The 14,185-nt window shown below is 47.3% G+C and overlaps 1 protein-coding gene across 1 annotated transcript; it reads right to left on the bottom strand.

Annotated features, from left to right (window-relative positions):
* Positions 1–3,660: 3,660 nt before the first annotated feature.
* LOC123188144 (omega-hydroxypalmitate O-feruloyl transferase) lies at positions 3,661–6,288 on the bottom strand. Its single transcript, XM_044600188.1, has 3 exons — positions 6,202–6,288; positions 5,625–6,098; positions 3,661–4,758 (listed from the first exon to the last, which is right to left on the bottom strand). The coding sequence occupies exons 1-3, from the start codon at positions 6,202–6,204 to the stop codon at positions 3,892–3,894; spliced, it is 1,344 nt and encodes a 447-aa protein (XP_044456123.1). The 5' UTR covers positions 6,205–6,288; the 3' UTR covers positions 3,661–3,891.
* Between the last annotated feature and the right edge of the window lie 7,897 nt (positions 6,289–14,185).

Raw genomic sequence — 14,185 nt, 5'->3', positions numbered from 1 at the left:
CTACTTACATGTTGGGTATCAAGATCTATAGAGATAGATCAAGACGCCTGATAAGACTTTCACATAGCACATACCTTGACATGATCTTGAAGGAGTTCAAGATGGATCAGTCAAAGAAGGAGTTCTTGCCTGAGTTGTGAGGTGTGAAGTTAAGACTTGAAGGTCAACCACGGCAGAAGAAAGAGAAAGGACGAAAGTCGTCCCCTATGCCTTAGCCATAGGCTCTATACGATATGCCATGTTGTGTACCGTGATGTGCCTTGCCACATGTCTGGCAAGGGGGTACAGGAGTGATCCAGGAGTGGATTATTGGACAGCGGTCAAAATTTTCCTTAGGAATAAGGAAATGTTTCTCGTTTATGAAGGTGATAAAGAGTTCGGCGTAAAGGGTTACGTCGATGCAAGCTTTAACACCTATCCGGATGACTCTGAGTAGCAACGGATACGTATAGTGGAGCAACCATTTGGAATAGCTCCAAGTGGAGCATAGTAGCAACATCTACAATATGAAATCGAGATTTGCGAAGAACACATGGATCTGAATGTTGCAGACCCATTGACTGACACTTCTCTCGTAAGCATAACATGATCAAACCCTAGAACTCATTGAGTGTTAATCACATGGTGATGTGAACTAGATTAATGACTCTAGTAAACTCTTGGGTGTTAATCACATGGCGATGTGAACTAGATTATTGACTCTAGTAAACTCTTCGGGTGTTAGTCACATGGCGATGTGAACTATGAGTGTTAATCACATAATGATGTGAACTAGATTATTGACTCTAGTGCAAGTGGGAGACTGTTGGAAATATGCCCTAGAGGCAATAATAAAATGGTTATTATTATATTTCCTTGTTCATGATAGTTGTCTATTGTTCATGCTATAATTGTATTAACCGGAAACCGTAATACATGTGTGAACACATATCATAATATGTCCCTAGTAAGCCTCTAGTTGACTAGCTCATTGATCAATAGATGGTCATGGTTTCCTGACCATGGACATTGGATGTCATTGATAACGGGATCACATCATTAGGAGAATGATGTGATGGACAAGATCCAATCTTAAGCGTAGCACAAGATCGTGTAGTTCGTTTGCTAAAGCTTTTCTAATGTCAAGTATCATTTCCTTAGACCATGAGATTGTGCAACTCCCGGATACCGTAGGAATGCTTTGGGTGTACCAAACGTCACAACGTAACTGGGTGGCTATAAAGGTGCACTACAGGTATCTCCGAAAGTGTCTGTTGGGTTGGCACGAATCGAGACTGGGATTTGTCACTTCCAATGACAGAGAGGTATCTCTGGGCCCACTCGGTAATGCATCATCATAATGAGCTCAATGTGACTAAGGAGTTGGTCACGGGATCATGCGTTACGGAATGAGTAAAGAGACTTGCCAGTAACGAGATTGAACGAGGTATGGGATACCGACGATCGAATCTCGGGCAAGTAACATACCGATAGACAAAGGGAATTGTATACGGGATTGATTGAATCCCCGACATTGTGGTTCATCCGATGAGATCATCGTGGAACATGTGGGAGCCAATATGGGTATCCAGATCCCGCTATTGGTTATTGGCCGGAGAGATGTCTCGGTCATGTCTGCATGGTTCCCGAACCCGTAGGGTCTACACACTTAAGGTTCGGTGACGCTAGAGTTGTTATGGGAAATAGTATGTGGTTACCAAAGGTTGTTCGGAGTCCTGGATGTGACGAGGAGTTCTGGAATGGTCCGGAGGTGAAGATCGATATATTGGACGAAGGGTATTGGAGTTCGGAATTGTTCCGGGGGTACCGGGTGACTACCAGCGTGTCCGAAAGGGGTTTCGGAGGCCCCGGGAAGCGTTGGGGGGCCTTATGGGCCAAGGGGAGGGGGACATCAGCCCACTAAGGGGATGAGCGCCCCTCCCACCCCATCTCACGTAAGCTGGAGAGGTGGGGGCGCCTCCCTAGGCAGCCACCCCTCCCGGCTTGGGGGGCAAGTTTCCTAGGGGTGGGGGCGCCCAAACCCATCTAGGGTTTCCCCTGTGGCCGCCGCCCCTCCCCTAGGGAACCCTAGGGCGCCTCCTCCTCCTCCTTCCCCTATATACAGTGAGGGAGAGATAGGGCAGCCGCACACTTCCCCTGGCGCAGCCCCTCCCCTCTCCTACACCTCCTCCTCCTCCGTAGCGCTTGGCGAAGTCCTGCCGGAGAACCACGAGCACCATCACCACCACGCAGTCGTGATGTCGGAGTTCTCCCTCAACTTCTCCTCTCCCCTTGCTGGATCAAGAAGGAGGAGACGTCCCCTGGTTGTATGTGTGTTGAACGCAGAGGCACCGTTGTTCGGCGCTTAGATCGGAATCGACTACGATCTGCGTGTACAACTCCACCAACCGTGTTCTTGTAACGCTTCCACTTAGCGATCTTCAAGGGTATGAAGATGCACTCCCTCTCTCTCGTTGCTAGTATCTCCTAGATTGATCTTGGTGACACGTAGGAATTTTTTTTGAATTATTGCTACGTTCCCAACACGGCCAGGACAAACAAGCACCTGCCATGATCCAAGAGTAGTAATCCATGTTTGTTAGTGTGCCCGTCCGAAAATATTGTGTGTATAAATGTATGCTTATGCGCATGTCTGTGTGCCACTGTTATGACTACACGTGCATGTTAATGTGCTTATGAGTATGTTTGATAATGTGGTTATGCATATGATTGTTAATGTAGTTGTATCTGTGCTTGATCATAGTCATGCAAGGGACCAAACACCCTATTTGTCAATGAATGAACTGGGTATGAATGAACCATCTATGATACTTTGCAATTCATGCGCCTTCAGAGATCTAAAGATACAAATAGGGGGGAGGAGTCTGCCTGAATGGTTGTCCCGTCGCTGTCAAAACCCAGCACAATATGCGATACTCACAAGACATGAGCCCTTGGTAAAAACATCTTGCATGTACAAATTAATTGCCTCATTTATCGAATGCATATATATTTTGCACCATGACTGCAACGAGGTGTCGCGGCGTGAAATGTCATAAATCAAGATCATGCTATGTGCATAATTCATAAAACATGATCATCGTAGCTTGCTTAAATTTTCGGTTGCAATTTGCCAATGCGTCCTGGGCACAATGGGTCATCTAGTTTTATAGACAAACACATAGTCTTGTCTTGAGATTGGAGAGTTCTTGCTACCTTATTCTTATGATTCCTCGTGGAGTTCATCCTGATGCATTCTCGACGACTTGAGTGCGGTTGTATATTTTTTTCATGATCGACTCGCGGATTGCATCAAATTAGTGCCCGGAGACTTGAGCGTCGTTATTTGGGTTAGTGCGCAGATTGTGAACTGGCGGTCCACTCGAATCACGGGCTACCGTTGGCATCCTATTCCTCCTGTCATAGTGCCTTGTTTATCCCGGCTACCCACAATTGATCATCTCATTCAATATTTGATCCTACAACATGAAGATTGGGCTGCCCTTTGCGCACCTCTCTCCGAAGCGAGTACGTATGCCAAATGGTCTAAAAAACATAGCTAGTATTCATCATTGATTTCTTTTAGAATATAATCATACAACATTATAAAATTCCTTTTTTTAGATAACCACATAAATATGATTATTTCACGTTGAATCTAAATATTGGTTTAAATGTTTATTTGATCGAAAGTCTAGGATGTCATGTTTTTTGTATTGGAGGAAGTATAGTTTTACAAACATACTCATGTAAAAAAAATTCAAAGTTTTATACCAGGGACTAGTTGGTAATTAAATGACGCACACTTAATAATACAATTAACATAACCATGCTAACAAGTAACAAACACATGCAAAACAAGCATAGAAACACCGAGCGCAGTCGCTGACGTATCCAATCGGTCTGGGCCGATCATATCTCGTCCATGAGCTCTTGGAAAGTGTCCATGGCGGACGCCGGCAGGCCGAGCAGCACGTTGATGCTCTTCCTCTCCTTGCCGTGCGCGAGGAAGAGTATGACCTCCTTCTCCGGCAGCGTGACTGGCCCGGACATGGTCGGCTCGCCCCAGCCGAAGTCGGCGCCGTTGAACGCGAGCCGCGACCACGTGGTGATGAGCAGCGTCGACGCCAGCGATGGCCGCGAGCGCGTCGCCTCAAAATAGTCCACCGCCGACCGCATATACTCGTCCGTCACCATCCGCACGGCCTCCTGCACCTTCCCGGCCGCGCGCGACACCGGCGCCGACAGCAGATCCCCCGCCGTCGCTAGGGCGTTGGTCAGCACGATGCCGTTCCCGAAGTACCCCTTTGGGAGCGGAGGCACGAAGCGGCGGCGCCCGTCCACGGCGAACAGCAGCTTCGTCTGCTGCTCCGGCGCGAGCCCCAGCGCGCGGGTGCGAGCGCGCCAGACGAGGCCGGAGAGCGCCTCGAAGGTGGTGCAGCGCTCGAGATCCCCGTCGGCGAGGGCGAGGCCGCGGACGCGCTCAAGCCTGTCCGGGTCGAAGCAGAAGGAGCGGTACACCAGCTCCTGGCCGCCGTAGAGCGCCGCCATTTCCGAGACGTCAGCGATCTCCTCGAACTCGTGGTGCGGGTTGGAGATCACCGGAGGGTCGCGCGCGCGGAGCACGGAGCGGTCGAGGAACGGTGGCACGGTGAGCTCCGTGGCGCCGCGCGCCATCTCGGCCCAGGAGTTGACGAACTCCATGGCGCCCAGACCGTCGAACATGCAGTGGTTCATGGCCAACCCGATGCTGAAGCCGCCACATTCAAACCTGGTCACCTGCGAATTAAATTGACCAATGGTAAAACTTCAATTATTTTACTGACTCCCGGGGTGATCCTCTTTTCGAAAAAAGTTTTAAGTCAAAGTAAGTAATACTACGAACTTTGTCAAAGAAACTACACAGTTCGAATTCATTATCGACAGTTCAAATTCATTAAATTTGCAGCAGACGTGTTTTGACTAATTTGGGTGTTCGACGTATCAATGTTAACTACTAATTTGGTGCAACTAATCTTGTGTGAGTTTTGGACCCTAGCTGCATGCACTACATGACTGGATTAGTTAGTGAATGACATGTGCCTGTCAATGTATCATGAGGTAGCTCGACAACTAAAACTAAACGGATGGTATGATTTGGTTGATTTATAGGTAGAAGTGGTTGGGCTAACAATGTAGAACAAAGTCCCTATAAAAAATACAATGTATCAGTAAAGAAATATTTGTCCGAAGAAAACATATTTGGATTTAGCAAAGCGGGTAGAACTGAAGAAACCATTGTATTTCTACGAGGAAAACATATTTCTGGCTGCCCCACTGAACTCACTTTTCAACCCCAAAAGCTATTGAACTCAAATTTGTTCAACCCTTGAGTAGTAGTACTAGCCAACCAATACTAATTTCAATTATTGGAGTCACGCGCGTTGCAGGCAGTCCGTTTCCAAGTTACTTGCCGCTGGCAAGTCCAGAATGCTTCCTGTTCCTTTGAAAAGAAAAGGGCGCAAGGCTCCACGCCGCCATTAAAAGCGCAGCTCAGGGCAACGCACCCCGGCATCGGCAATGCCCGACTCGGCAACGGAGGGTGACGGAAATACGCAGTTAATGCATGCCTCTGCGCTCGAGCGCGTGCGAGTGGCGTGGCGTACCTGCGCCGTCATGGGCGGCATCTCGAGGATGCTCTTGGCGCCGGGGACGGAGTACACGAGCTGGCCCAGCGCGGCGGGGTCCGGGGTGGAGAGGTCCCCGATGAGGGCGAGGTCGCAAGCGGCCTCAGCCTCCACGAACGGGACGCCCTCGCCGGTGCACTCCACGATGAGCTTCATCTCCGGGCTGATGCCGAGGCGGCCGGCGAGCGGGTGGTAGTGGACGAGCACGCGAGCCAGCGCGGCCCGGAGCGCGTCCGCGGCACCTTCGTTGCCGCGGCCCGATGGGCACTTGAAGCAGTACACGGTCTGCACGATCACCGCGATGTTCTGGTCCAGGTTGGACAGGTAGTACTGCTCCCCCGTCGGCGTGGCCTCCGCCGGCGACACCAGCGTCGGCTCGCCGCGCTTCACCGACATCAGCTGCACCTTGCTGCCCGCCATGGTGGCCACGCCGTTCTGCTTCGCCTCCGCAACCTGCACGTACGCATAACATGACACAAGAAGAAAGTGTCAGACACGAAAGTTTACATGCATGTGTAATCAGCGACGGGCAATTGAGTTGGTATTGCACACTCACCATTTTGATGGTCTCTCTGAGTGTAAGGACAGACAGAGATTTGTGGGTTTAAAGAGGGAGAAAATACAGAGGAGGTGTGTGGGTTCTGTGTTTTGAGGTGATGAGTTTGTGGGGAAGTGTTTATATAGCGAAGGGTAGCTTGCTTGAGGTGGTCAAGGTTAGGATGGGCTGATGCAAGAACCGTTGGGGTTGGAGGGGTTGCATAACAACCAATGCTGTTCTGCCTAGGGCTTGGATTAATGAATTTGTACAGGAGAATCAGGACAAGGAAACACGGCTTGTTTAGGAGCAATTGTTGGCGTATATGGTTATCATGTTATGTACAGCTATTAACTCATGAGCAGTCTATAAAAGCATGATTAAATAATATAACCAGTTGTTGGCTGTAGCATGTTATCATGTCATCTATAGCTAATGTAATAGTCAACATGTGTAGTAGTAGTTAGCTACTAGAAAAATACTTAACATATGATCCACCTTCCACTCTCAAAATTTCATAGAGCTCATGCTACAGCCGATTGTAAATTCACGATCCAATTCTCTTCTCTTTCCTCTCATCTCTCTTTCAACTCAGCAAAACATCATTTCAAAAAAAAAACTCAGCAAAACATAATATATCCTTATAGCCCGTTTACATCACCTTATTTTACTTGCTCTAATAAGGTTGTCTATAAGATCTTCGATAGTAGGGATATCATAGGTAGTATCATGCAACCTCATGCAATATCCACTAGGTATATTGATGACATGTCATAGCATTAATCCTCTGTAACACTAAGCTCACTAGTTTTAAAGAGCCCATATTTAATTAAGGTCTCCAATTAGAATTGGGTCTTAAAGATCTCTCATTCAATTCTTTTATACTATATATTATGCTTCCTAATTTTTTAAGTCTTCACAATTAATTGAGGTATTCAGAATTGGGTCATCCGATTCTGACCAGGTCAACAATTTCTCAAACTCTCCCATTCAATTATTTTAATTCACTATATTCTCTAATTCTGAAGCTCTTTCTTTCAATTGAGATATTCAATTGTGGATTTGGTTTACGATTTTGATCGGGCCAACGGTTTTTCAATTCAATCAACATCAACCGGGTTGTAAAAATATATCAATCACGCGCACCCTCCCACCACCTAGAAAAAAGAAGCGCCATCATGTAATATTGTAGTACAAATATAGTATATGCAAGCGCCGACACATAAATTTCCCCACATCAATATAAGTTGCTTAGCAGATAACACAGAATCACACCAAGAAAGGCCCACCGAATCAACGCATTATAAATAAAAAACACACTCTATCGTCTCCCCCACCCGTCAAACTAAATATTTCTTCAGTTCTAAAATATAAGGGGTATTAGTCTTTTAGAAAGTCAATTTTTTTTATCTTTGACCATGTTCAGAGCAAAAATACCGACATCCACAATATTAAACAAAAAAGTATGAAAATTCATTTCATGATGAATCTAAAAATACCGATCCCGTAAAGAAATATAATAGCAATTAGATTACTACTTTTGTGATCCAAATGCTCTTATATTTCTTTACAGAGGGAGTAATACACTTTGTATTTTGAAACAAATTGATTTTTTTAAAGAAACCTAACAACACCAACGGCACAACAAGGAGCGCCTAACTCTTCTAGTTATTATTATTTTGCATCAAAGCTAGGACTTTATTAATGTATGAAAATTCTTTTACAATCAGCTCACAAGCTTTGAACCAGAAAGTTTGGGTTCTCAAACTGCCAGCTTTGTGTCACCTCTAGCTTGCAAGCAGGCTTTGCACAAAGGTGTGCAGAAACATTTGAAGACGTGGGAACATGTTGAATTGAGAATGAAGCAAAGCTCAGGGTGTGATTCCCTAGTTATTGTAGAATAGGCGCTGCAGTTGAACGAGAATTATGGCACAAAGTCCAGAGGTTGGCAACCTCTAAGCAGTCTACCTTCATGATCACATGTGATAGACCACGCAGATGTGTAAATATTACACCCTCATGCATATCCCATAGTTTAGCTGTTAGTGGGTCTGTTACTCTAGCGAAGGGCTTGCTCCCAGCACCAATAAAGGCAAGGCGGGCTCTGGCAATGCCTCCTCTCCCCCCTACTCCCTTTGTAGTTATAAGGTCACGAGCAATGAATGTGTTGATTTTCACCCATCCCAGGCCAGTGGTCTCTCCATAGCTGGCCGACTGTGTCGATGGGCTATGGTCGTGGAATTTCCATCAACTAGAGCATTTCATGTGCCCACTTCACAGCATGCACCCATAATTCGGTAAGAACAAAAAAAACACTGGATACAACTAGTGGCTCGAAAAGAGCATTGGAATAGCAATGAAACAACTACAACAAGCTCAAGAGTTCCTGTGAACATCATGAAGGAGTTTGATCTTGTTAAGGATGTCTGACACCGCTTCGCAGTCCTTCCTCTTCCTTAGTGGCCGCCATTGCTGAAAGAATAGAGACCATTTGAAGATATAATTAGCAGGGGTGAGTAGGGATGGTCCCCTCAATGACAAGTTTGTCATGGTCTCGCCGATATAAGATGTATGTAGATATGCATGTGTGTATGAGTTCGATGAGGAGACAGTCGTGCCGATATAAAGATGTAGTTCATATTTGGCATGTCGTGAGATGATTAATCCCATTTTTATTTTTTTATTTTTTAAACATTAAATATAATATTGGTTGTATATATGCAAGTTTCATGTAACCTGTCTGAAAACCGTATTGTGGTCTAAAAATTGCATTAACATATAGTTCTTGCATATTATAGAACGGCGCAATTTCTACACAGTCTGCCTATAAAATTTATCTCTTTATTTTATTTTATTTCTACATTTGTTGACCAAAAACAGTAGGAAAACCCCCCCTACTGTGAGCCTTTTTATTTAGAATTAGTGAGGTAGTTGTACAAAGATCATCGAATTAGTTACATGGGCCAGGAGGGAGGCTATAATATAAATTTATTACACACTATCAATCCAGGATATCATTCCCTCCTTGATACTAGGCTTAGCCCTGATCATGGTTAGGTGGAAGATGTTCTGAAATCATGCTTGCAAGCATCAATGGAATAATGTTTGTTTTCTAATATCATGCCATTTCTTTGGTTCCAAATGCTCCAGCATCCAATGATGAGTATTTCCATGAAGAATTCCATTTGATATCTTTTCCTAGCATCAATGAGCATTCCATTGATGTTTCCACCAGAGTTCCATTCCATACTAATGCTCCACCAAAAACCTTAGCTGAAGGAGCAATTGAAGAACATATGCATAAAGTCTTCCATATTATAGTCATGACATAGGAGCACATTGGGTGTTGTCAAGTTGGAAATTCTTCTTGGTGAGCATCTCACATGTGTTGACTCTGTCATTAAGCATAAGCCAACAGAAAAAATTGTGCTTAGGCCAACAACATGACTTCCAGATCCATTTCAATGGTTGAGGTGCAGATGTAGAGCCAATCAGAGAATTGTATATATCTTCTTGGTGTTGAACTTAGTGTTACCCCACATATGGTTGCGAGTGTCCTGATTATGATTGTGTCTGATGTTGCCAAGTTGTGGTGCTAAGTGATGGAATTATTGATGAGCAATTACACATAGTGGTAGCTGGAATAAGTTATAGCAATTATCAACTTGCTTGGCTTTTCCAATAGAAATATCATCATCAAAAGCAAATGAGTGTAACTCGGGATATTTCCTCATCATGGTGGAGTCATTCCAAACATTTTTTCATAGTAGGGTAGTGTGACTTTGCATGATGTCAAACCTCTATATAGACTAGTTAGACTTAAGCAATCTCTCTCCACTAGAATGATCCTTTATTTCTGCATGCATGTGGAACTTCATTGTTGGAGTAATGCTTGCCAAATTAGATTAATCCATACATTTTCTTTGTTTTTAGGGTAACATCAATGCCCCTAAATCATTCTATCTTAGAATAACTTTTGTTTTTATTTGTAATTTTTGTTTTCTAGTAACGGTTATGTGTATTGGAAAGAAAAAGTGATTGTGGGTATCGTACACATGTTGTGCAATCGGTAGTTGTAACCAAGTGCACGACCACATGTGTTAACTAACACAAATTTTTACATATACATATATAGTTTTTGTGTATTATGGAGCAGTGCAATTTCTACATAATATATGTACAAATTTGTGTTTTCTTTCCTTTTTTTGAGAATACTTTCTCTTTTTTATGGTAACATCGAGCCCCTAATTCATTTGACCTTAGAACAATTTTTGTGTGTGTTTGCTTTTGTCTTTTAGTTTATGACTATGTACCCTTTTGTCGCCATTGTCATCAACACCCATAACTCACTCTTACTGTGCCCGTCAACTTTGGGATTCTTCGCCGCCTAGCCACGCGCCATGCCGCGTCTAGCATCTCGCTCTTCGCGGACGATGTGGTCATCTTCTACCACCCAGATCCAGCCGAGTTGCACACTCTCTGTGAGCTCTTAGAAACTTTCGGCCATGCTTCTGGTCTCCACACCAATTTCCTCAAATGCTCGGCAACCCCGATCTAGTGCGCGCATGAGGTTGCCACCGAGGTGGGCACGCTCCTCAGATGCCCTGTCTCCGCCTTCCCAATCAAATACCTCGGCTTGCTGCTCTTAGTTCGCAAGGTGTCCTCCGCCTCTCTAATACCCTTGGTCGATCAGCTGGTGAGCAAGTTGGCCACCTAGAAGGCCTCTCTCCTCTCTCACGGGGAGCGCCTGGCCCTGGTCCGGCACATAATCTCTGCTATGCTGGTTCATGTCTTGATTGTGATGGCCCTGAACCCCACTATCCTCAAGCTGGTCACGCGCATTATCTGTGATTTCCTATGGCAGGGGCAAGGATGTTAAGGCTGGCCATTGCCTTGTCAATTGGGCCAAACTTTGTCGCCCCTGCAGTTTGGAGTGCTCCGAACCAGGTGGCTCTGGCTTCAAGCAACCAATACTTCTCGGCCCTGGCGGCACTTGCGTCTTCCTTGCGAACCAGAGGTGCAACAAATCTTCCGTGCCTCGACGACCTGGATCTTGGGCGATGGCAAGCAATGTCGTTTCTGGACAGAATCTTGGACCTCACGCCCTCTCTCACAGTGTTGGTTACCCGACGACGCCGGTGCACTAGGCTTGTTGGCGAGGCCATTCACGACTGTGCCTGGTCTCCGACATCCACGATGCCCTGGGGGTGGCGACCACGGTCCAATATGTTGATGTTTGGTGCATGCTTCAACGGATTGTCCTCTCTAATACCCCGAACAAGATCCTCTGGCGGTGGACTACGAACGGAATATACTCGGCCACGTCTTATTACCAAGCTCTTGATAACCCACAAGTATAGGGGATCGCAACAGTTTTCGAGGGTAGAGTATTCAATCCAAATTTATTGATTCGATACAAGGGGAGCCAAAGAATATTCTCAAGTATTAGCAGCTGAGTTGTCAATTCAACCACACCTGGAAACTTAATATCTGCAGCAAAGTATTTAGTATCAAAGTAATATGATAGTAGTGGTAACGATAACAAAAGGTAACGGTAGCAAAAGCAATATTTTTGGATTTTATAGTGATTATAACAATAGCAGCTGATGAAGCTATGTACCTAGGGTAGGGTCACGGACCTTTCCTAACTGCCCTACCCAAGGACACCTCTAGAATAAATCACCTTTCAATCGACTTGGAGGTGTTCCACTCGACAGACTCGAAGACACTCGACCAAGAAGCAATTACTCGACCAAGATCCAACCACTCGACGGCCAGGAGACCTAAAGTCACTCCGCACGCTAACGGTCGGTCATTAAGTAGCTTTTATGGTCATCATAGCACTTTATTGCTAGCGTTATCAGTAATGCCCTACCTTAATGTACATTGAACCCTTCGTAACATGGGCTGGCCGGGGTCCTGGCGCACTCTATATAAGCCACCCCCCTCCTCCGAGACAAGGGTTCGCACTTCTGTAACTCATACACACATAATCTAGTCGACCGCCTCCAGGCTCCGAGACGTAGGGCTTTTACTTCTTCCGAGAAGGGCCTGACGTAAACCTTGCGTCCTTACAACCTGTCCATAGCTAAGACATCGCCTCTCCATACTTACCCCCCTACATTACTGTCAGACTTAGAACCACGACAGTTGGCGCCCACCTTGGGGCAGGTGTTTTAGCGTTTTGTTGGAGGAGTTGCGATCTTTTCCGACCCGAATCATCATGGTTTTCGACGGAGTTTTGGTGGAGGGCCGCGAGATCCGTCTCGGCGCGCTCACGTTCATCGCCGACGACTCCGCCTGGCTTCAGGAGGCTCCGCTCGACGTGGACGCGCTCCCTGTCTGCGGGGCAACGCACTTTAGCGCGTGCGTCCGCGGCGTTCTCCTGCGGCAATCGTCGACCCCCTACCGGTCGGCTCCTGTGTTGTCCTCCCTCCCCGCTTCCCGCCGGTGCAAGCGCTCCGGTCGGTCAAGGCTTCGGCGGTGGGTGAGACACGCAGTGGTCCGTCAGTCGGCCACCCCTCAAGTCGCGGCGATCGAGCCCGACGAATCCCTCTACGGCCTGTTCGACTGGCTCCGAAGAGACTGCATCTGAGTGCGACAGCAGCGATCCGGCGGCGGAGGTTCTGATGGTCGATGGACCGCCTAGTCCCCCCGGTTTTACCCGCACCGATGGAGGCGCAGGAGGAGGCGACCCGTCGCGTCCCCATGAGGAGTATCTTCCCGAGCCTCTCACGTCGCTGCAGAGAGAAGAACTTCGCCGCCGAAACATGGATGCGTTGCACACTCCTATCGTTGGAGAAACCCCCGAGGCTCGCGTCTTGGAGGACGCGCGCCTGGCAAACTTGGCCAAGCGCACTCGACTGGAGAACCTCCAGCGAGCACTCGACGAGCGGGCGCGACAACGGGTTCCCGAATCCAGTCGACGTCAGCTCTTCCCGCCCCCGCATGTATATCGGACTTCGATTCAGAATTTAGCAATTGCGGCCCGTATAGTGGAGTCGATTCAGCCTTCCCAGTCGGAGGCTGGCAGAGGCTTGCTGCAGATCAGAGTGTTACTCCGGGCAGCAGGAGATCAGAATTCCGCTGTTTCTCAGTCGCGGAACAGAATTCACAGCAGATCCGTTGCTGCGGACACAGTCCAGTCGGCTCACAGCCCGAGATCGCCCCCGAGGCGTGAGGGACGTGGAGACCGGCATGACCAGTACGGGAACCATGAGCAGTATGATCACCGAGTCGATTGTGACGGTCGACGTCGAGTGCCCACGCCTCCCCCGAGGAGCGGGTCGTATGTGCCTCGTCAGCAGGATGACAGGCGCCCTCATAGTGGTGGGCGAAGGATTCCAGTCGACCCCAGAGGGCCAGGCTTTGACGCGAGATCCATCCTCGTCCAAGGTCTGGTCGACAGGAACAGGGCTCACCGAGAAGGCCACGACAGAGATGCGCCTGCCAGTAGAAGAGTACATGTTTCGGGGCCAGAGTGCTTTAGTAGAGCCATCAGGGCTGCTGCGATTCCTCCCAATTTCAGGTTGGCGACTGGAGCCAGTAAGTTCACTAGCGAGTCCAAGCCCAATACTTGGCTTGAGGACTACCGAGTGGCCGTCCAGACTGGCGGCGGCAATGATGAAGTGGCCATGAAGCACCTGCCTCTCATGTTGGAGGGCTCGGCCAGAGCGTGGCTAAACCAGTTAGCACCTAGCAACATTTACACTTGGGAAGATCTCTCCCGAGTGTTCGTCACCACATTTGAAGGAACATGCAAGCGACCGACAGGACTGACGGAACTGCGGTCTTGTGTGCAAAAGCCGAATGAAACTTTGAGGGATTACATCCAGAGATGGATCACGTTACATCACTCGGTGGAGAATGTGCCTGACCACCAAGCAGTTTGTGCCTTCAAGGAAGGCGTCAAGTACAGAGAACTGAATTTGAAATTCGGTCGAACCGGAGATATGTCCCTGAATCGGATGATGGAGATTGCCACCAAGTACGCTAATGGCGAAGA

This window comes from Triticum aestivum, chromosome 2A, assembly GCF_018294505.1.
Source record: "Triticum aestivum cultivar Chinese Spring chromosome 2A, IWGSC CS RefSeq v2.1, whole genome shotgun sequence".
In the NCBI taxonomy this organism is placed as follows: domain Eukaryota; kingdom Viridiplantae; phylum Streptophyta; class Magnoliopsida; order Poales; family Poaceae; genus Triticum; species Triticum aestivum.
Note: the sequence above shows the minus strand (reverse complement) of the source record. Positions and strands in the feature narration are given on the sequence as shown.